The 24699-nt window shown below is 46.3% G+C and overlaps 1 protein-coding gene across 1 annotated transcript in view; it reads right to left on the bottom strand.

Moving 5' to 3' along the window:
• Positions 1 to 22991, bottom strand: part of LOC126335085 (phosphatidylcholine:ceramide cholinephosphotransferase 2-like) — a 302261-nt gene extending 279270 nt beyond the window's left edge. Inside the window, exon 1 of the mRNA XM_049997983.1 lies at positions 22842 to 22991. Within this exon, the coding sequence (XP_049853940.1) occupies positions 22842 to 22852 (11 nt within the window). The 5' untranslated portion in view covers positions 22853 to 22991. The remainder of the gene's footprint in view (positions 1 to 22841) is intronic.
• Positions 22992 to 24699: the final 1708 nt, after the last annotated feature.

Below are 24699 nucleotides of genomic sequence, written 5' to 3'. Positions count from 1 at the left end.
ATTGCTGGTAATTTAATTTTTGCTACTCCTCAGTACATTGGCTTTCTGCGGTTTACTCTCAGTCGGCAATCTGTGTTCAGGGTTTATACCATTCAGTAGGACCTGTAATTCTTCCCCATCTTATGAAGGATAGTGTGATACCGTAGCCTGTCGGTACCACGCAGGGGGCATTCGTTGCAGGTACAGGTGTGAGGTGCCGCTGTTGTCTGACAGCGAGCGGTGCCGCTCTACCGCCCTCCTCCTCCCCCCCCCCCCCCCCCCCCCCGACTACCACGCCTCCTAAGGCACCACCGGCGCCACGGATCACGTGTTTAACGGGCCGCCTGCCCACAGCTCTGCCGAGTTTAGCTCCAATCTACCAGCAGGCGAGCGTAGTCTCAGCAGCAGTCGCAGCTCTCCCTAGGAGCGTAGCACAACAGAACTGGTGTCAAGATTTGACTTATGTTTCATTCTGTGGATTGCAAGCTGGACGTGAATTGCGAACTGTTAAGTAGTTTGGTTTATCCCAGCATTGCTCAAGGACTTGTATAAAGATTTAGACGAGAATTTATTGCATTAAGTTGAGTGTATTACAATGTTTCTCGCAGTGACTGTGTTCTTTCATGCTTTTCATTGCGGTCTCAGAAACGCACGGGCCGTTCCGACGGAACACGATTATTATTTTGCCAACGAGACATTACCCGGTCAGTTCAGATAGGAATATCATCGACAAATTTTATCACTGATATACTTCCACTGTGAACTTTGACCCCACCTATGAACCTTTGTTCTATTTCCATCATTCCTTCTTCGGAGTACAGGCAGAACATTACGAGAGACAGACTGCACGCTTTCTTATACTTTTCTGAATCTCAGCACTTCTTTTTGGTCTTTTATTCTTATTGTTTCCTCTTGGCTTTGTACATATTGTATACTACGCATCTTTCCCTACACTGTACAGTGTACAGATGTCTTTCTGAGTATTTCAAAAACTTGCACCATTTTACATTGTCCAATATTTTCTGATCACTTGCTTCCGTTATGAAACGTACATTTAACTTTCCTAAAGCCACACTCATCGTTATCTAACAGCCCACTAACTTTCTTTTCCTTTCTTTCCCATACAGCATCGATCAAAAACTTGGACGGATAACGTGGTTGTACTATAGTTCTCGCATTTATTTGCTTGTTATCTTCGAGATTAAATAGATGATATGTCCTCGCGTCATAGATTATACAATAACGTGTGTCATCCTTTGCTTGCTATTTCATCCAGTGATTCTACAAATTGCAAAGGTTTTTTATTGTGGGTCCACAGCCACTAAAATCTTCTTGCGAAGTCATTTATTTGGTACAGGCTGTCTTTCTCTTTACTAAAAAAAAACATTGTCATTACATGTAGCGATTACCTAATTTCACTCATTCGGGCATTACTAAGTGATATCACAAAGATAGTGTTACGTGCTTACTACAGTTCATGCTCCGCGCAACGAGGAGGAAAAAAAAAAACATTCATTGTCATCCCTAGTGAGTTTTTAGCACAGCAACAGCTGGCACGGCAACACCCATCGTAAATATGAAATGTTATACTCGTACGTAGAATAAAAAACGTGCAACCCGAATTTCTCATAAAATGTTGATTTTAATTGATGTGCAACCTAGAGAAGGTAAATGGTCACTTTCAAGGATTGTCTCCTTTGATACATTACAAAGCTCCATAAAACTATGATTCTAGTGTTAGTTCTCTTATCTCGCAGAAGTCCTACAAGTATTCTCCACCTATCTGGTTTCCCCACAGCGTTCAAGAGTGATATTATTTTTATAATCTTAAAGCTGAAGCCTTTGATTTTAATTTCTCCAAAAAAATTTTTGACTTTTCTATATGATGAATGTATCACGATTTACAGTTTCATTCACTGTCGCAGTACTGTACTATTACACACACTTCAGAGCAAAATTCCAATAATAAGACAGCTAAAAATGAAGAGAAAACTGTTGGATATGGGAATAAATTCCGTAGGAGCCAATATATCGCGACATTATGGCGTGCTGGACGCTTCTGCGCCATACGCGTTATAATGACTGAGCACACCAGAAGACGAAGGGTCTGTGTGGAAGCTTCGTTGTGACACTAGGGCCACAAAGCTTCGTCGCCGTTCTCCCTTTTTCGCTGGACACTTGGTTGGCAGTGGAAACTCTCCGCAATGGCTGGCATTTGGTTTCGCTAGCTATTCTGTTTGTGCAGCACCGGCGGCAGCTGTTTGTAAACAAGTGCCAGACGAGCGGCCCCTCGTCCCGAAATAGCGGCGTCCAGGAGAAAGCGACGCCGCCCTATGACGTCTCTACCTGCTGTCTGCTACAGTGAGTCACGCGGCGGTGGCGCCGCCAGCGGAAACCTGCTGAGTTACGGCCACCGCACGTGTCGACCACCGGTCGACCTCCGGAGAGGAGTGGCTCCGCCAGAAACCGGAAAAACAGATGGTTGCGTCACTCGCCACGCAGCCAATGAAGAGCAGGCTAACAGCTGGTACTGCTTGCTGAATTAAATAAAGCCTTGATCCTAGAATGCGAAGGTGAACCAACCATGTCTCTGGGATCGGATTTGCTGGAGGGATTAAGGACTTAACATCTGGCGTGTCATCCACCAGTAGAAGCGTTGTGGTTGCCGGTGACACATTCTATCACAGACGGCAAAGGACCTGAAAATCAGTTGGACGTAATGCATAGTCTTTTGAAATGAGGTTAAAAGAAGTACCGGGTGATCAAAAAGTCAGTATAAATTTGAAAACTTAATAAACCACGGAATAATGTAGATGGAGAGGCCAAATTGACACACATGCTTGGAATGACATGGGGTTTTATTAGAACCAAAATGCAGCCCATATTGCTAGACGCGTGAAAGATCTCTTGCGCGGGTCGTTTGGTGATGATCGTGTGCTCAGCCGCCACTTTCGTCATGCTCGGCCTCCCAGGTCCCCATACCTCAGTCCGTGCGACTATTGGCTGTGGGGTTACCTGAAGTCGCAAGTGTATCGTGATCGACCGACATCTCTAGGGATGCTGAAAGACAACATCCGACGCCAATGCCTCACCATAACTCCGGACATGCTTTACAGTGCTGTTCACAACATTATTCCTCGACTACAGCTATTTTTTAGGAATGATGGTGGACATATTGAGCATTTCCTGTAAAAAACATCATCTATGCTTAGTCTTATTTTGTTATGCTAATTATTGCTATTCTGATCAGATGAAGCGCCATCTGTCGGGCATTTTTTGAACTTTCGTATTTTTTTGGTTCTAATAAAACCCCTTGTCATTCCAAGCATGTGTGTCAATTTGCACTTCTCTGCCTACATTATTCAGTGATTTATTCAGTTTTAAAATTTATACTGACTTTTTGCTCACCCGGTATATTTACACAAGTAAAGGAAGAGTAATGGAATTAAATCAGGCGATGCTGAGAGAATTATTAAATGACACAGTAAGAGAAAGGGCGTCCATACGCGTGACACGGCCGTCCACTTAGCTGCCAGGGAAAGGAAAAAAAAATAGTGTACTCGAGTGTTTTTCTTTCAAGAAAATGATTTTAGAGTCGTTATAGCGCAGGTTTTTAACAGAGTCGGAAGCGGAACTTTTTTGCGGCTACTTAGAAGTCACCATTCGTGTTCCACAATACTAAATGTAAATGTCATGTGACTAGGGCCTCCCGTCGGTTAGACCGTTCGCCGGGTGCAGGTCTTTCGATTTGACGCCACTTCGGCGACTCGCGCGTCGATGGGGATGAAATGATGTTGATTAGGACAACACAACACCTAATGCCTGAGCGGAGAAAAATCTCCAACCCAGCCAGGAATCGAACCCGGGCCCTTATGATTGATCTTCTGTCGCGCTGACCACTCAGCTACCGGGGGCGGACCTCCACAACACTAAACATACTCTATACCCCCAGGTCTAACGACACCTCGCCCCATGTATAGCCGCCGCCCCCTCCCCCCAAACTATCTTAAGGACACCCTTGATAAAAGCAGTCTATGCGTTTTTTCTATTTTGGGCAGTTAAAGCAACTAGTGATGGCCTAAGTAGAGACGAAAAAAAATTCAGACTGACTTTGCAAGAAAAGGGTTTTTGCAAAAGAGAATTTCTTAACATTGAATATAAATTGAAATATTTATAAGTCTTTTCTGAAGGTATTCATCTACATCTTCATATATAGTCCGCAAGCCACTGTATGGCGCATGGTGGTGGGTACTTTGTGCCACTATTTGTCATTTCTTTTTCTGTCGCACTCGCAAAAAGAATGAGGGAAAAACGACTGTCTATGTGCCTCCGTAAGTGTCCCAATTTGTCTTCGTGGCCCTTACGCGAAATGTACTTTGCCAGCAGTTGAATCGTTCTGCAGTCAACTTGAGATGATGGTTGCGTAAATTTTCTCAACTGTGTTTCGCGAAAAGAACGTCGACTTCGATCCAGCAATTCCATTTGATTTACGAAGCATCTAAGTAACACTCGCGAGCTGATCGAAAGTACTGGTAACAAATGTAGCAGCCCGCCTTGAAATGCTTCGATCTCTTCCTTCATTCCGACCTGGTGCGGATCCCAAACACTGCAGCAGTACTCAGGAGTGGGTCGCACTAGTGTTGCACAAGTGGTTCGCTTTACAGATCAACAACACTTTCCTTAAATTCTCCCAACACACTGAAGTCGACCTTTCGCTTTCCCTGCTACGGTCCTTACATGCTCGTTCCATTTCATATAGCCTTGCACACTGCTACGTCTAGATGTTTAATTGCGGTGCCTGTTGCAAGTAGCATGCCACTAATGCTGTATTTGAACATTACAGGGTTGTTTCTCCTACTAATTTGTATTGATTTACATTTTTCTACGTTTGGAGCTAGCTGCCATTCATCACAAAAACTGAAATTTTTGTCTAAGCCATCTTGTACCCTCCAACAGTCAGTTAACGAGGATACCTCGCAAACGGTTACGAACCACGGTCGACTTCCGTGTCAAATATTGTCCTAGGTAGGGGACACATATTTGAAATGTAGACGTTTAGATTAATACCCCATCTAATTGGCCTCAGATGTTTCCAAATCATACCTTAACAAGAAATACTACTTCAGCTCGATACATGTCGTGAAAGGAGATAAAATGAAAGAAAAAGTCGATGACAATCATGGCCTATATTCGACACGTCAACGTGCAATAACCACTCACAGACGACAAATGGCTGCATTAGCAATGAAGGGTATATAAAGCGTGTCGAGGGAACACAGAAAACAGTGGAGTCGTTGTCGTAATGCTGAAACAGAACGATTCATCTGGTGTGCAAAAGGGATGATCTTTAGCTTTCGGTCCAAGATGGAAGCATTTCCGAAACAAAAAATGGTTCAAATTGCTCTGAGCACTATGGGACTTAACATCTGAGGTCGTCAGTCCCCTAGAACTTAGAACTACTTAAACCTAACTAACATACGGACATCACACACACCCATGCCCGAGGCAGGATTCGAATCTGCGACCGTAGCGGTCGCGCGGTTCCGGACTGAAGCGCCTAGAACCGCTCGGCCACTCTGGCCGGCCATTTCCGAAACGGCTAAGACTGTAAACTGTTCACCTGCCGCCATGATAGTATACCGTTCATGGCAAAATTGCGCCGTCCAAAACCGGCAACTGTAGTGCATCACAGGCCACAGATGACAGGCGTGAGCGACGGCTGCGGAGACGTGTACGGGCGAATAGACGTGCGACTGTTGAGCGGCTACTGGCCTCATGGACCAAGCAAGAACAGTGTCTCCTCACCGACTGTTCAGCGAACCTTGCTGCGTATGGACCCCTGGACCAGGCTCAGGCACCGGGTTCATGCCCCCATGCTGACTGCTGTTCATCGGCGACGAAGGATGGAATTTAGACGCTACTACCCCAACTGGACTTCCACTGAGTGGCGACGCGAGGCCTCTTCAGATGAATCACGTTTTATGCTCCATCGGACACATGGCCGTTGGAGTGTAGTGTGTGAAATGTCTAAAAGTAAGGATCCTGCATGCGTTATGGCCTGGGGACTGTTTTTGTGGCATTCCCTGGGTAATTTCGTCATTTACGAAGACACAATAGATTAAGGTAAGTGTGCATCTGTCCTTGGGGACCATGTCTACCACTACATATAGTTTGTTTTTCCTTGGCACGATGGCATCGTACATCCATACATGTCCGAAGGAATACTCCATCGTTCTTCTTGATAATACAGGCACTGAAATATCGTGTTCACCTGCCCAGCCAGGCGGATGTCCTTCCTTGCACGAGGATTACGTAATCTGTGTATGAGTACAGCTTGTGACGCAAGAACGACAACATACGGGAATTTAGGTCTGACCGTGAGTCGTGCAAGGATAGCCAAATCGCGTAAAGCAACCGCTCGTGTAAGGTGGAAAATCCGGTTTCGAGTCTCGGTCCTGCACAAATTGTCATTGTCATTCTGTCATATAGCTAATGGTTATATGAAGATGGTGTCTGTTCTTTCGAACATGTCCGATACCATCTTCATATAGTTAAGGCTAACCAGCCATTGACCTCTTTCTTCTGCTGGATGCACACGCATTGCCCGAACTCTAACGGGACTCGGTAAGATTGTCTGCCGCGAGTAATGAGTGTAAGGGGCAGGGACACTACGAACGTAGTGTGTGGACATTAAGTTGGGATTGTGGGTCTCACGGGGAGCGTGCAAGGGATAAATCCCTCGGTGGCTCAGATGGATAGAGCGCCTGCCATGTAAGTAGGAGATCCCTGGCTCGTGTCCCGGTCGGGGCACACATTTTCAACTGTCCCCGTTGATGTATATCAACGCCTGTCGACATCTTAGGGTGTTAATTAATTATCAGTTCATAGCTAATTGTTGTTGACATTCGCAACTACGGCCACATTTCATGAAATTACCGACGTCTCGTTACTAGGCAGAAACACATCTGAGTTTAGTTTCATAGCGGGCTTGTAGTACACGGTGTTCACGGCAACAGCGGAATAATTGTGTGTGTGTGTGTGTGTGTGTGTGTGTGTGTGTGTGTGTGTGTGTGTGCGTGGACCAATGAGGGAAGCGATAACATTGTTCAAACGTTACATCAGCCACTTCCTGTTCGGAGTACTCGGTGCTATTTCTGTAACAACTTACACGGCAAGTCTTTCTGCTCCGTATGAAACGAAAGAACAGACTATCCACTGCACGGAACCTCGCGACATATCTAAGGAAGACTGAAAATCTTGTATTTTGTAAATTAGCGCAAAGCACACCATAGCATCGTGATGCTTCTGTCGTAAAATGATCATGGTTAAATGTACATCTCTACGTATGCAGCCAAGTTGAGAGTTCAGTTCTCCTATTTCATTTTTCCACGATTGACTTAGTCTTCTTTTCGTTTAATAGACTTTATTGCCTCATCTGTGAAAATCTTTGAATCTGTCGTATGAAAATTGATCTTATCTACTTTATCTCTAGGCAACATAGTAATACATGAACCTGAATCAAATCACATTCGTAATTTATTTAATTCAGAAAGATTTTTCAACCAACAATATTAATTTTCAGTATTTAAGTAATTTGTGTATAGATCATGTTGTAGTTGTCTAACATGTAACCTCTTTTTTTACTTCTAACACTTACAATACTCATTCCATTGGCGACGTTCTTTATCCCGTTAAAGATTAGTCGCTTCTTTCGGTATGTTGACGAAACGTTCGTCATTTGGCCTCAAGGATGTGAAAAAGTTGAGTTCTTACAACATCGGAACTGGACTGACAATGACTTCAAGTTCGCTGTCGAAGTAGAAAAAGACGACGCCTTGCCCTTGCTCTACGTCCTCGTCCGCCGCCAGACCAATGGGTGCCTCTGCCGCAGCGTGTACAGGAAACCAACCCACCACCGACCTGTACTTCCACCCCATCAGCCACTGTCACTCTACACACACCAGTACTGTGTTGCAAACATTGGTGCATCGTGCAAGAACGATATCAGACGCCGATAACCATGAGCTGCGCCACCTCAGGAACAACAGCGACAACTATCTCAAGTAAGAATCGCTATATGATTGGAGCAGGAAACTAAACTCGTTTTTTGCCGTTCCGTGGATCCGCATCGCCCACCATAAGCGACGTGCTGAAAAGGCGCAAAATTACACTGCTCCTCAGGCCTCCGAGAAATTTCCGGCAGAGGTGCAGCAGTTCTCAGAAGACCTGGGATTAGCAAAATACCCTGCGGGTGCGGTGACGTTTTAGTCGGACATACAGTGAGCGATGTAGAACAACGGAAAAAGGAGCCGAGACGTTTTATCGCCTCCGCTACCGCGAGAAATCCGCTTTAGTTGAGGGTGCTTTAGGAAACGGTCACTGGACCACATTTAACGAAACCTCTATCCTGGTTCACGTAAATTGCTTCTGGAACTGTGTAATTAAGGTGGCCATCGACATAAAACTTATTGGCAACACCTTTAATAGAGACGGGAATTTGAAGCGGGCGAATAGCGATAGCCGAGACAACGTGCGCCATATGTGGCGATGTCTAAGGGCAACTAGAGTACGTATTATTTATTTACTTACTTATTGCTTATTTAGCCTGAGCAGATTAGAGCCTTAAGGCTCTTTTACAGCTTACGAGGAACAACATATACAATAGATATTACAACACTTCCCGGTAATAGCAACAATAATAAATAAATAAAGCTATAGAAATATGAAATGTGAGGATTGTGGTAGCGAAAGCGAATGGTCAACTAAGGAGAATTTTGGGAAAGATTGGTTCACCTGTAGAGGAGACCGCGTATAAGACGGTAGTGCCATCTATTCTTGAGTACTGCTCAAGTGTCGCGACTCCACACCAGGTCGGAACAAAGAAAGGCATCGAATCAGTTCGGAGGCGGCTGCTAGATTTGTTACCGGTAAGTTCGAACAACGCGGAGCTACTTCGAGAACTCAAATGCGAATTCCTGGAGCGGAGTTGAAGCTTTTTTTTAGGAACACTATTAGAGAACCGCCATTTGAGGATGACTGCAGAACGGTTCTGCTTCCGCAAGCATACGAGGGTTGGAACTTGAATAGCGGCAACACTGCTGTGGAGACTCTATGCGGTGGAATCTACTATTGTCCCTAATAGCACACGTTGTTGAAATACCTACCTTACCTCCGAGCAAATGGACTCGCCCGCCCCACGTCACCTGCGTGCGCACAATCGAGGGAAACACAGTGACTTGGAGCGAGCGGTCTAGCGTATCGGTGTCACTATGTTTTCGAAACAGGACAACGGAGTTGGATCAAGACTGAATGTGCCAGAGGTCGTACAGCACAACAGTGTCATCAAGGTCTTCAAGAGGCGTGCGGGGAATCGGCATTACCGTACAGAACAGTGGCACGCTTCCAACGAAGGTCGGCAAAGTGTGGCAGACATGCACTGGGCAAGTCGTCCTCGCGTCTCTGAGGAAGAAGTGCATGCTGTTGTCGCGTTAGTGGACAGCGGTGGTGGTGGTGATGGTGGTTAGTGTTTAACGTCCCGTCGACAACGAGGTCATTAGAGTCGGAGCGCAAGCTCGGGTTAGGGAAGGATTGGGAAGAAAATCGGCCGTGCCCTTTCTAAGGAACCATCCCGGCATTTGCCTGAAACGATTTAGGGAAATCACGGAAAACCTAAATCAGGATGGCTGGAGACGGGATTGAACAGTCGTCCTCCCGAATGCGAGTCCAGTGTGCTAACCACTGCGCCACCTCGCTCGGTTTAGTGGACAGCGATCGACGCCACACTTTCTGCGCAACCCACCGATCATTTTGCACAATACGCGGGCGCATACAGCGCAAGCTGTGGCTCCTCTGTTCCGTCGGTGGGACTGGAAAGTACTGTACCATCCACCATACTTCCCGGACTTAAGTCCTTGTGACTTTGATGTGATTCGGGAGATTCGGTTCAGTACTGTTCCAGAGATACGACAGGCAGTAGACCGCTCCATTCGCACCATCAACAGCAACAGGCTCTGCTAACGGTATACTACGGCTTCCACATCGCTGGCAACTGGTTCTACACAACGCTGGTGACTACTTTGAAAGACAGTAACAGATGCAAGCATGTAACTCTTTTGTACCGGTTGTGACTAAATAGTTGCACTGTTTTAAGTTCCAACCCTCGTATAATTCGTGTAAACCGCGAAAATAAGATGCGAGAAGCTATGGCTCATACGGAGGACTGCTGGCAGTCGTTTTCTCCTCGCTCTGTTTGCGAGTGGAACAGGAAAAGAAACGCTAGTAGAGTACAGGGAACCCTCCGCCACGCGCCTTACCGTGGCTTGCGGAGTATGTACGTAGGTGTAGAGAAGAATAATAACAACAATAATGAGAAAAACAGTAATGACTCACATGAATAAAAATAATAATTATAATAGTAAAGGGCATTTAAAATGGTATAGATTAGCGTAGCACTTTTGACGCCATTTTTAGTGTTATTAGAAGTGGAATGTTTAAAGGAAAAGGTGAAGATTGGAATGAGAGCGACAGTGCTATTTGGAAGGCCGTGCTAAGCAGCCCTCTGGCACTCATACCAACTGACAATTAACAAGATGTCTTCGGTCGAAAGCTCTCAGCATTTTAACTACTTGACGCGAGTGCAAACCCGGGAACTTTTTATGCTATGATTATGTAGAAAATTTTTCTCGCTTTCACGTCCTGTATCGTGCTCTGCTATAGATTACCTTTTTCCATCGCGCTGCGCGGGGTTGCAGCGCGGTCTTGGGCGACTTGTCACGGTCCACGCGGCTTCCCGCCCCCCCCCCCCCCCCCCCCGTCGGCGTAAGTTAGTTTAATTAGTGTGCAAGCCTTGGCACCGATGATCTCAGCAGTTTGTTGGTCCCATAGAACCTCACCACAAATTCCCAGCCGGCCGGTGTGGCCGAGCGGTTCTAGGCGCACAGACTGGAACCGCGCGACCGCTACGGTAGCAGGTTCGAATACTGCTTCCGGCATGGGTGTGTGTGATGTCCTTAGGTTTGTTAGGTTTTAGTTCTAAGTTCTAGGGGACTGATGACCTTAGAACAAATTTCCAATTTATTTTAGTCTCCATCGCGCACCTGTCCTACCATAACTTTGCAAATTTCAACTAGAAACAGACTATAGTCTCACCCACAGATATGTGTTTTTGTCGCGTTAATATCACAACTTGCTTCGAAATGTACATGTGCGATTACTAAACGCTAGTGAAAACACAGTTGATGGGCTTCATTATAAAATTTTTCGCTCATATCGTTGCTCCGTTTTTGCCAAGAACAGCCACTATGCAACGAATTTTGAAAAATCTGAATTTTCCAGAATTACTGCAGTGGAAACTGGTGTTGTATTTGTAGCGTGACTATCGACGCAGACCACAGGAACGCTTTCTGAGTGATTATCTCGACACGGGGGGACAGTAAACGGCCGCGCAGAAGCTGCAGATGTTCGATCCACTTGGAAGCCTGCTGGACGAAGTGGAACACACGCCATTACGTAACGAAGTCTGTCTGTGTGCCTAGCAGCAGGGCGTCTATCAGGGAGCTGCAATAGGACTGGCTGACCGCTGCGTCCAGCGCCGTCGCTAAATGTCTGTCCCACGGCATGGTGTGTGCACGGCGCAGTGCTCTTTGCTAAACCTGACAGAAAACAGCAACGTTGGCCACAATCAAAAAACGAAACAGACGTATAACTTACAGCAGCAGCAAAAAGTGCACGAACGAGACTATTTGTTCCATCCTGTTGTCTGTAATTTAAACACAGGCTATACTGATTCTTACACAAATTATGCATTAATAGTTAATTTACCCCACGTAATACTACATTCCACCCCATATTATTTCCACTATTAATAATATACAGGGTGATTTTTCCCACAGTGTACAAACTCAGGAATTGATCGATGAGAGGGTACGGAAAAAAAGTCAATGGACTTGTGTCCGGAAACGCATGGTTTTCATCCTACAGACCATTTATTCGAACATACTTTGTTACGGAGAATGCGGTTTAATACACGCTGTACCATGCAGCCACAGTCAGAGTATGTGTTGAAAATGGTTTCCCTATGCCTCAACACGTACATGTACGCGCCGTAGCATGGTCTGTCTCTCGGGCTCACATAGGCCAGGCTGCTCCAGTGCCTCCACGTCTGGAACGTGCTCTTGAGATGGCCCCATCACAAGAAACCGCACGGGTTGAGATCCGGTGAAGGAGCAGGCCTTATAACTGGACCCCCCTCGTCCGATCCATCGACCAGTGAAGACACGATTGAGATGCGACCGGACGTTAACGGCGAAGTAGGCTGGAGCACCACAATGAAGCAGCCACATAATCCTTCAAATCATCAATGGCACTTCTTCCAGCAGGGGAAGCAAAGTCAGCCGCAAGAAACGCCTCCAGTCCCGGTCTGTTAGGCGACCTGGATGGAAGACTGCTCCAAAATTATGGTCGCCAATTATCCCAACCCACACTTTCCGGCTGCACCGATGCTCATAATCCGCTGTGACCATACCATTGGGGTTCTGCATACTATCCCACAGATGATTGTTACGAAATTGAAGATACCACACCACGTGAAGGTGGCCTCATCTGCGAATAGGATGGACGACACAAGTCCCGGAATCGTGGTTCCCTGGTCAAGAAACCAGTGACAGAACTCCTCCCGATGTGGACTGTCTGTCGCTAGCAAGCCGTGCACACGCTTCAAGTGATAAGTATAATAACAATTATCATGGTGAGTGTTCCACTTGGTCGTCCGTCTTACCCTGTACTACCAGGCCAACTTCCACAGTGTTAATCACATATTCCTCTAAGTCCGTTGGCCGAGCATATCGCGTACGTCCCACGCGATTTCCTTCCTCCTGAAACGACCCTGTCTCAGACAAACGGCAACACACCGTTGCAAACATTTAATGCTGTGGTTGTTGTCGGAGGGGATACAACAACCTTGCTGTCCGCCGCCTGTTCCATTTACCTTCCCGTAAGTAAACACCATGTCGGCAAGCTCTCCTTTCGCATACGGAACCATTGTGGACAACGCTGTATCACACCCACTACAGGACAAGTCAGCAACGGAAGTGAATCGGACACAACATTACCAACTACTATGGTAGGAGAGGGCGCTAGGGCATGACATATGAGGAACAGTACCACTTTCTAGGAGGAAATCATGTATACGGTAACTGTGGCTGCATGGTACAGTGCGTACTAGACCGCAGTCTCTGTAACAATGTATGATTGAATAAATGGTCTCTAGCATGAAAACCACGCATCTCCAGACATAAGCTCATTAGACTTTTTTTGTTCCGTGTTCTCTCATCGATCAATCCCTACAGTTTGTACACGGTGGAAAAATTACCCAGTATGTATACGTATATATAAAAATACTATTTCTAGTATTAATAAAGAAACCAGATCTACTAGCTACTAAATTTATGTGTACTACTGCTATAATAGCTTCAGTTTTTGTCTGTAAGATTCCACAATGCACTCCATGGTTCCCCGGTCCACAGGGCCCTGTCGGTTCCTTGGGCGCTGTGGTAGCATCTGCTACTTCCATCGTTTGTTGGCTCCCTGTTTGCAGGGAAGGACTCCCTTGTTCCAAGGGATCATCGTTGTTGCCGGTATCGAGCACAGCCACACACCGACGGCCGACTCATGTCACCCGTTTTCTAGTTCCTTGTGTGGCGAGTCACGGCCCACGACTGCGTTTCTCTGTGGTGTTCTTACGATGGCTGCGCACACGGTGACGGCTGTTCTTCTGCTCAGCTGCCTTCGCTGCATTGCTTCTCGATCTTCTGTCGCAACCTCTCGTGGTGCAGGAGATGGGGGTTGGTTGATAAAATAACGCCCTAGCCAGGCCTTTCTTGAAATAGCGTCCAAGATGTGCCATTCTGTTTCGCAACGCCGTATCTCCGTCCCGATACTGTTGCTACCGATCAGTATCAGCAGACGTCCGCAGATGGTCTGTTCCGGCGTACCTTCTTCACCTCACACATACTTCTACCATTTCGATGCCAGTAGGGTCCATGGCCAGTCAAGAAGGGTGTGAGGCCTCTTGAGCGATTCAAGTGCTTCATTATCAATCTCTGTTTTCTATTTGGCAGAATATCATGAGTGCGCCTCGCTGTTTGGGCGTCGTCTCACCGTTTCTCCCACAGATGGAGGGTCTGATTTTGAATACGCTGCTTGCTTATGGCCCGTATTCCTATTAAATTCAGCACTTCATGATACTGTTCCTTCTTAGTCAACATATCGCCGCTTTTTCCACATATGGAGATCGAGTGGACACATGCCAAATGTTACTTGCAACGCAACAACTGACACAGTGCCACAGGCTCCCTTCAATTGAAGAATGATTCCACATTGCGCCGTGTTAAATATCTGTGCTGGTGTTACGAGGAAAAGCCTGTGGGCCAAAGCACTCTCACTGTATCCTATGATCGCAGTTAACATAGAGTCATAATCATTCTTTTGTTTGCATTGGCAGAACTGGCGAGAGTAATGATTTTGTTCACCGTGTTTCTCGCTCTTTTGCTCATTTCTTGAATATACGCACCAAGAAGACCCTACGTAATTCGTGAAGGACTGGGCCTGTAGCTCAATTTCATGAACTCGTCTCTCTTACAATCTTACAAGGATTCCCTTTTAAAAACATGTAAATGGTCTTTTCAGGCGCAACAGGCAAACCGACTCCCATGCACCACCGACATAATTGTTGAAGGACCATGTTACATCCATCTTCCGGCTTGCTTCTTCAAATTCAAATGGTTCTAAGCACTATGGGACTTAACATCTGAGGTCATCAGTCCCCTAGACTTAGAACTACGCAAACCTAACTAACCTAAGGACATTACACACGTCCATGCCCGAGGCAGGATTCGAACCTGCGACCGTAACAGCAGCGCAGTTCCCGACTGAAGCGCCTAGAACCGCTCGGCCACAAAGGCCGGCGCTTGCTTCTGGAGCTACCATTCACGAGTGTTATTGTCGGCACATGCCGCTACTTCTACGCCCTCTTCATTATCCTGTAGCTTTCCTAATACCAAAAAGTGACAAATGTAACAAATACTTCAGTGAAACTTTCTGGAAGCTTAAAACTGTGCGCGGGCTGGGGCTCTAACCCGGGACCTTCGGCATACGTGAGCACGTGCTCTACCGGCTGAGCTGTCTAAGCACGACTCACGACCCGTCCTCCAGCTTTATTTCCGCCAGTACCTCGTCGCCTACCTCCCAGTAATCACAGAAGCTCTCCTGAGAAACTTGCAGGACCACCACGCCCGGAAAAAAGGATATTGCAGAGTCTTGCTCACGAAACGCGAGGGACAGTCGTTCGAGACCCAGTCTGGCACACAGTTCTAATCTTCTAGGAAGTTTCAAATGATCGAACACTCCGCTGCATAGTGAAAAATCATTCTGGAAAAATACTTCCATGTCCATACATATTAATATCAAACGCCTTGAAAAATTTGAAGTCAGACTCAATAACTACCTGAAGAATCTATATATTACATCCTTAAAAAAAAGTTAAACCTGTCATCAAGCTGAAAGTTGGTCTGTACACCAGGGTTTTACTACGCTTGGTGCTGTTAGAGGTGGAATGCCGTTCCCTGCATCCGACCGTTGACCCGATTTACCGAGCCAGTTTAAAGCAGGTTCCGAACCACTGGGAAAAAAGTGACAGATAAAAATCCAACGACTGCTGCGGATCGAATCCGAGACCGCTAGATCCACAGCCTGTCACTTAACCACCTTTTTCCCCCTCTGTCTGTTTCTTTGTCGTCGCTGCTCCTCTGCGAGATCGCTTCTGCGCGGACGTCGAATGGCGTCTCTTAAAGTCTACGTATCAAAACTTTTTATTTTATTGCAGAGGGCGCCAGTCTGCTGACCGGACGCACTGAGCTACCGCGCCGGCTCCCAATACACTCTATAAATATTAAATATATAGGATGTCTGGCATTCGAATTATGTTAATTTTAATGTGACGAAATAATGGTTCAGACAAAAGTTGTTTGGTTGCAGAAGTCCTAACTGTTTATGCAATGGAAAATGAGAAACTTATTCTAAGGAAGAATACAATGGTCATCAGCACTGGTCAAAAATGGGACTATGGTATTTTTGGGGCCTGAATAGCAGATATGAATGAGACAAAGTGAGCGCTGTTCCAATAACTCTTCTGCAAAGTGAAAGGGCGCAGTGCCCTCGTGTTTACCCCATTTATTCCACTTCCTGCCGAGAGCGGAGTAAACATCAAGTACCGCTTGCCTCAGCGACCCCCGGAGAATGACGGAAATTTCCAATCGGCATTCCATTCAAACGGCCGCAACAACAGCGCAAAAATGTCCGTATATTCAATGAATTTCCACTCCGAAATTTCGTGTGACACCTACAAAAGACTTTTATTACAGAATTTTGCTCATGCAGATCAGCTATTCTGGCGCAAAAACGCCACAGCCATTTAAAAAAAACTACCTTTGACATTTTTATTTCTTATATGTATAACGGCATTTCAGTGGTTTTCAGTAGAGTAAGCATATGGGACTTTCTCAGAAACGGCCTTTGTAAAAATGAAATGATCGTGTGGCACTGAAGGCCAGGAGGCTTCAACCTGGGAAGTTCGGCCGCCGGGTTTGAAGGTCTTATTTCAGCTGACGCCACATTGGGCGACTTGCGCGTCGGTGATGGTGAGGACAACACAACACCCAGTCCACGGACGGAGAAAATCTCCAACCCAGGCCCGCTGCATGGTAGGAAAATACGTTACCACTTTTTTTTTTTTTTCGGTACTGTTCGTTGCGTTTTGTCGGGGCGGATGTCACATGTCATCCGTTCAATTTGATCGTTGATTCCTTTACTATGTTTTTTTTATCACGGAGGTAAGCTTGCCCTCTGACCGAACACGCTGAGCTACTGTGCCGGCACTCTGAGCTAAGCAAGCGGACTATGGCTTTTCTAATCAAACAACTTTCATCATAACGATGTTCCTGTCAGATCAAAATTAACAAAGTTCTTGCAGATGCCTGGGCTAGTTGGGACAACCTAAGTAATTTCATTTGATTAAATCACCTTCGTTCAGCTTTCAGGTAGGATTCCCCGTTTCATACAGTTGGAGAGTCTCTGTAATGCTGTTTGAATCTAGGGACAATTCCAAGTGGGCTGAGGTGTGAATGCGAATTTGGACTCAGGAGGGAGGCGTGCTAGGGTCGTATGTGCAGTTGTGCAAAGTCACTGCGCCAGGATGGCGTAGTGGTTAGCACGTCTAGTGAGCAAGAGACCTGGGTTCGAATCCCGACCTTCGCACAAATTCTCATTCGTCGCTTCAGTCTGCATATGTACATCACAGATGATTAAGACTTGAAAAGATCTCTGAAACCATATAGTTTCATTTGATCTACGTAAATATTAGACGAAGTGGCATCCATATGGCAATGCAAATAAGACAGTACGATCAATAAAAGGGAAGACAGAAAATTACGCCTAAGAAGGAGGAACGCTGGACCGACCGCTGTCGCGCAGATCTTCGAGGGGCTCGAAGCGGGAACTGGAGAACCGAAATTCTGTTCTGCAAATACATGACGGGGCTGTCAGGCAGACGCTTTAAGGATCGCTGGGTGGATATTGTGGTAGAATACTGTGCACCTGTCTGGTATAACAGCGCCCGTGCAGCTGTACTATAAGAGAGGCAACAGAACATAATCGCGGGAGTAGCCTACTCAGGCCTACGCAGTGCGCCTGCTTTCCGATCTTGGCGCTTGTCGAACTTCCTGAAGCTGAAATTAAAACCGGAAATTAAAAGTATCCAAAATACCAAGAACAACTTCCATCACCCGATATACACTGATCTCATAAGTACTAACCGCCTTAAATCCAGGTCTCCGCTATGGCGGAAGCAAAGCGCCAGGGAACGTCGAAGTGAGAGAAGAATGGAACAAGTTCTGCGATACTTTCAGATTTAGGAAGGTGACTGACGCAAATGTAAGAAGAGAGGCTTGGACCTCACTAAAAAAGAACTATGGATGGTGCATCCTCTTGGTCTGTCAGATTCATATACGCCTCAAACTCCTGGCGGTTATCATAATGCGAGATAGGCAGACAGAAATTAACCAGTTTGTAGGGGTTACGTAAGCGCGGCCAGCGAAAGGTAGCCGCTAAAAAGGTACTGCCTGTCCCATCTAGAGCGCGATGAGAGAACGCTGCTGATTTCACTCTGGTACATGGCCGCACACCACTATACACCGCTACGGTATTAAAGATCGCACTTATAAGGCAACTCAGACATAATCTATTTCGACCACAGAAAGATGAAAACCGGGTACTGATCCCTATCGTTAGATTCTAAAGGAATTGGGTGATAATTAATGCTTCATTTTCCCTCGAGTTTGAGGCCATTTTTCTTCCGCCTTAATTCCAGGTTCGTGTCAGAAGGAATCTATTCTACGCTTTCGAGAAAGTCACTCAACGTTGTAGTATTTACAAAATGAAACCTATGCCATACAATGTCTCGGTAACCACACTACCACCGAAGCACACAACGACACAAACAAACCAGAAATTAGGAATTAAATATACCAAAAACTGATTCACTGCTGAAGATCGTACTCTGGTTCCTCCTTTCAGTCATAACCCGAGACCTTTTTCTTCCAATCTCCGATCGGTCGCGAAATTAAAACCACAGTGAAAATGCAACGAAGCTTTGCGCAGATGAGCTGCGCAATGTCTCAAGTATTGTTTAGCATTCCGCCCGCTGAGCCGAGTGGCAACGTGTTTGCCTACCGTGCAGCGGGCCCAGGTTCGATTCCCGGGGATTTCCTCCGCTCGTGGACTGGGTGCTACCCTCATCATCATCTCAGCATCACCGACACGAAAGTCGCCCAATGTGGCGTCACTTGAAATAAGACTTGCAACTCGGCGGCCGAACTTCTCCGGATGAGGCCTCCTGGCTATCAATGCCGCACGATCACTTCTTTTTTTTTCCTAGTATACCCGTTGACAGCGTCACGTCGCACTTTTCAGTTCTTAGCGCACAGTGAGTACGTAAGATGTCTAGAACAACAGTCTCCCGCCAAGTCATTCGATGTCTTCGCACTAAGGTATTCCGCCTGCTTTCATGCAGCCCACATAACATAACTGTTCTGCATGACAGCAAACTGTGGCAGTGGTGGTGGAACTTCGAACCAGGACGTACAGACGTTCTTGGTGCTGGCAGTCAGGGAAGGTAGTGCGTGTCAACCGATGAATTAATTCAGCGAGTCGATCACAACACAGATGCTGCTGCAGCGTTTTCGATGGGGAATTTTTTGATCACACCCCATACAGCCCGGACTTGGATCCCTCTGATTTTCGTCTCTTCGCTCACATGAAACGCTGGCTGTGAGGACAGCATTTTGGCACAGACAACGAGCTACAGACCAGCGTAGGGAATTGGCAGAAACCAAACGCGGCTGCCCCCTTCGATGAGGGTCCTAGAGAGTTGGTACCACGCTACGACAAATGTCTACAAGTTGGAGGGCCGACTATGTAGGGACGTAGCTGGATAATGTAGCTAAATGTTGCAGATAACACATTTTTGATTTTTACTGTCGTTTCCATTTTGCGACCAATCGGACCTCGGGGTTGGGGAGAGTAAAAATATTTTTTACAAAAGCTGAAATGACAGGTATTGAGGTAAATGATGAACTAAAATCGCGCAACAAGCGCCAGGTAACTGGACGTATCTGATTCTGTACAGATTGTGTGAAAGAACGTGCTCCCCTTCTAGCAGCAAGTTATTGTAGGGGATTACAGACGATTGGAGTTCAGATTATTCCTGTTTTCAAGAAGGGCCGTCGGTCAGATGCGCATAACTATGGGCCATTGGCTCTGACGTCAGTGAATTGCAAAACTAGAAAACTATTTATCGTCGCGTATTATGAGCTTTTTGAGTAACGAAAAGGTTCTCTGTGGGAATCAACAACGGTCCAGGTAACACAAATGTAGTAAAAACATCTCGCTTTGTTTATCATAGAGCTCAAAAAAAAAAAAAAAAAAGTCGACATTACAGAACATCAGACCAGCTTTGTGAAGAGGTTAGAACCTTCCAGTAGGTAGTACACAATATTTCGTTCTTAACGGGGCGAAATCATCGTGTATATAATATTAAAACATACTTTTGGGCGTACCGCAATGAATTGTTATAGGATCCCTACTGTTCAAGATAATATGAAAAAAGATCTCATCGATAATGCCGGAAGCTTCGTAGCGTTAATTGTGTACACGACTATTTTTGTGTCTATGAATGTTTTCAAGCATTGTCGAAAGAAAATACATCTCCGCTTATTTCTCTGATGCCAGCTAAAGCTATTGTAATGACAATGAATGTAGAACCAAAAAATCTGTATTTGACAGTAAGAGCCGTTTAGTGGGCACCATTTTCACCTTTTGTGAAAAATACGATCTATGATTTTGGTTAGGGAAAGCATAAATATCTGCTAGTTTGTTTGTGACGGTCGCAACAGTGAATACTGAATATGTGAAAAGAGGATAAGTTACATTCTATAGATAAGTACCACAGAGTAACGCGATTTGTGAGACCCTGTACGTAATCGCTTTCTGCGCCTCTGAATAGATAACCCAGTACATCGATATTGTTACTTACGGTTCCGTCTGAGAGCGCAGTAATAGCCGCCAGCATTTTCTTTTATTTTATATCTTAAGATAACGTTCAGTTGTCTGCTAGACGAACGACATGTACCTGTGCCACTTCGGTGATGGAAAATAGCCCACAAACTGCAAGCAACGAGAGAATACTGTACGAGTTCCGTCACTAGCGTGTTTCACATTTGCATCTAAAAACTTACGGTTTGAACTACCAGCTTACTGCTCCTATTAGGCTCATTCCACCACAGCTGCATCTTGGTGCCGAGAAAACACGAAGAACAGGTATCTATTTCAGGTTGTGAAAATCCTGACGGAAGCTCCATTATCGCGACTGAGGAGGTGGAGCGACGTCAGAGTGTTTACGTACTGGCACGCAAGTTATCACTGACCGCTGCTCGTGGTCCGTGTTGCGTAATCCCGAGCCGGGGAGCAGCGAACAGAGCGTTGCGCGACCGACAGCCGCCCACAGCGTGTTTTGCTTGCCCTGTACCGTACCAAGCACCACGGCAGAACGACCCTCCCTGCAAACGCCGTCGCTTTTCTTGGCTGGCCCTCTACACACACACACACACACACACACACACACACACTGTGAGCACACATTAAACCTGGATCTGATCTGACAGTGGTGCTGAGTTGTTCATGTAATTTACTACGCTGTCGGTTCGGTGTTATCCACACGCGTTTTATGGCTGTACCACAGAACAGTACATCGCACGCTCCAAGTTGTTGTCCAGTAGGTACTGTTGGTGGTGTTTAGCAACGCAGTGCTTCACTTTCCACGGGCTTTTGTTAAAGTTTCGAGAACATACCTTCACCGAAGAGTCAAGCAGTATATTGCTCCCTCCTACGTATATCTCGCGGAGAGACCATGAGGATAAAATCAGAGAGATTAGAGCCCACACAGAAGCATACCGACAATCCTTCTTTCCACGTACAATACGAGACTGGAATAGAAGGGAGAACCGATAGAGGTACTCAGGGTACCCTCCGCCACACACCGTCAGGTGGCTTGCGGAGTATGGATGTAGATGTAGATGAGCAATAACTACGCTTAACAGCGTTCAGCGCTACAACCGTACACCAGTCGCACGGCTCGTGTTCCTTAGGACAGGAGGTGTCTCCGACCTTCCGACTGCGGACTTCGCGACCCGAAACATCAACGTGGAGTTCCCGTCTACAGATAGCCCTCCCGTGGCTTTCCCGACCGTCAAAGAAAGTCGCAGCAGTAGGGGAGGCTCTGGTCGTATGTACACGGTATATGGGGCACCTACAAAAAGGTCGTAAAGTCCACGCAGCTAGAGAGGAGAGGCCTCAGTCGCGAAGAATAAGAATGATTCAGTGTTCAGCAACGCGCGCGTCTCGTACTGAACAGCAATATAAACCATTAGCGGTCTTCTGTAAAATGTGTTCTGCAGGGCTGCAAAGTTCAATGTTTAGCAACAGTACATGTCAACTTTGGTGTTCGTCACGATAAGGTGGCCCGCAGTACAGGATCTTCTTAGTAACAAACTGTTCAAATGGCTCTGAGCACTGTGGGACTTAACATCTGAGGTCATCAGTCCCCTAGAACTTAGAACTACTTAAACCTAACTAACCTAAGGACATCACATACATCCATGCCCCAGGCAGGATGTGTGTGATGTCCTTAGGTTAGTTAGGTTTAAGTAGTTCTAAGTTCCAGTGGACTGATGACCTCAGAAATTAAGTCCCATAGTGCTCAGAGCCAGCCCATTATGAAGCAGAGTGTTCGGAAAATCGGATGCCATGCCGTGCTGTTATGCAATATACTATTCGCGGTGTTCATTGTAACTGACACCCCGTAATTTTCAGCGATACAGTGTGCCCTGGGATTCCTTTCAGATTACTGAACACAGTCTAGGCAAATCACACGCTCAATAGTGCTCTTCAGTAGATACTAATGGCGGTGTTCAGCAATAGTGTTTGAGTACTCACTATGATGGCAATAACCGTTTACGGTGTTCAGCACCACCAGTGTTTAGGAGTTTCCTCCTGGCGTTCAGTAACACAGAAAAGGTGATAGCCTTAAACAATAAAATCGATTCGCAGCGTCCTGCAATACTCTCGCCCCGTAATGTTCAGTAAAGCATGCGAGTAACGATGTTCGGCAAAGGACGGTATAACGAGTTCGTCTCGTAATTACGGTGCACAGTGTTCAGCAAGTCGCACAATACTCGCGGTGTTGAGCGGCGTACCTGGGCTTCATGGTGGCTGCTGTCCCTGGACGCCGCTGTCCCACGCGTGCGCACGCAGTCGCTGGCTGGCTGACTACTGTGCGTGGCAGTGTGTGGCCCGCCAGGCAGCAACGGCCGGCCGGCTCTTCTGTCCCGCCCCGCTGGCAGCGCGCCAGTGGCCAATCGGAGGCCACGCCACGCTCGGGCACAGCACGGCACAGCAGTGGACTGAGAGGCGCGCGACTAATTACTGCTGTCGCTCTGCTTCCGGCCGTGCCCGGCAGGTGCATCAAATATGCAGGACGCGCCGGAGGACACTGGGTCGAGCACCGCCCCTTTGCATGATGCCGCCTTCTGGTCAATAAGGCCGCCTGCTCCTCCTCTGTCGCGGAAACTTCTGGAGGCCGACAGCTGTCCTCCGAGCCCAATGCCTATCTCTGTTCTGACGTCGCAGGCAGAACCTTTAGTCTAGAGGCGAAGTAGTCGCTCGTCTACTTAGACGGACTCTCAATGACGGAAAGTGAAAGCGCTTAATGGCCGTGTTTGGCCAACACCGAATCAAAGGACGACCTCGGCGCTTGTTGGTGACGTCACGTCAGCTAGGCACGGCGAACGCCAAGTCTGTTGCAGGCAGAAACGCCTGGGCGTGCCTATCACTAGAAATCTATTATTTTTGGACAAAATGTTTGGTATTGTTTTGGGTTCTGCAGTTTTATTTACATGAAAGATTTTCTTACTATCGTAAAGCTACAGATGAAAGTCATAGTTCTGTATTACTGAATCCTGTCTAAACAAACGTAGATCAATATGAGAAGACGCTTTGCCCTATTGCAAGCTCGGAAATTTTACATTCAAGTAACTGTATTTACTTGATCCATTTTTTTATCGAAACTTACCCCAACCCCCTTACAATGAACTCGTCTCTTTTATTTATTTATTTTCGTTTGACATCGTCACTGGAAATGTGAACTAATTTACATGTGTAAATGTCCAACTGTTGCCAGTCATTAGATTACAGTCGTTTTCAACGAAAGGAATTCTAAACAGGAAACAAAATAGCTTCATACATCGAAAATACTGCTGAGCTTAAACTTTTTTAAACATGCACATTAGGAAAGATAAATATTCCCCTCCTGCAACTGAAAGGAAAAACTTTATAAGATAAAGAGAATTATTTAATAAAACAAGTATCTCTCTCTTGCCTCTCCTTCTGTCCCCCAACCCCTCCCCCAACGTGTACAATCGCAAGATATTTCATTAATATTCAGTGCTCCTCACCCCATAGTCAACCAAGATACCTAAAGAAGAGCACCAATATGTTCACAGTTTCTTGTAAAAGCAACCCAGTACAAACGTAACTTCCTCAGATTTACAAATAAGTTAAAGAAGCACGGATTCTGTTGCTGCTGGACCATGAAGTTGTTTCTGTATGTCAATCCTTAAAACAGGTGGAAATTTAAGTTCAGGAGTACACTATTTGTTAAGAAGTGTAATTAATTGCACAATTAATTGATTGCAGAAATCTCTCAGAACAATGTGTGTTGGTCAACTACCGCCGATAGTTTCACATTTTCCTGTGCCAGAGAGGGAGACAACCATTATGAGCTTGCAACAGACCTGGCGTTCGCCGTGCCTAGCTGACGCGACGTTACGAACAGGCGCCGAGGACTTCCTTTGAGTCGGTGTTGGTTTGGCAGAGCCTAAAAGTAAGCTTCGACAGAAATCATTCGTAGCCGAGCGGTCTAAAGCGCTGCAGTCATGCTGTGCGGCTGGTCCCGGCGGAGGTTCGAGTCCTCCCTCGGGCATGGGTGTGTGTGTGTGTTTGTCCTTAGGATAATTTAGGTTAAGTATGTAAGCGTAGGGGCTGATGACCTTAGCA

Source organism: Schistocerca gregaria, chromosome 2, assembly GCF_023897955.1.
Source record: "Schistocerca gregaria isolate iqSchGreg1 chromosome 2, iqSchGreg1.2, whole genome shotgun sequence".
Taxonomy (NCBI): domain Eukaryota; kingdom Metazoa; phylum Arthropoda; class Insecta; order Orthoptera; family Acrididae; genus Schistocerca; species Schistocerca gregaria.
Note: the sequence above shows the minus strand (reverse complement) of the source record. Positions and strands in the feature narration are given on the sequence as shown.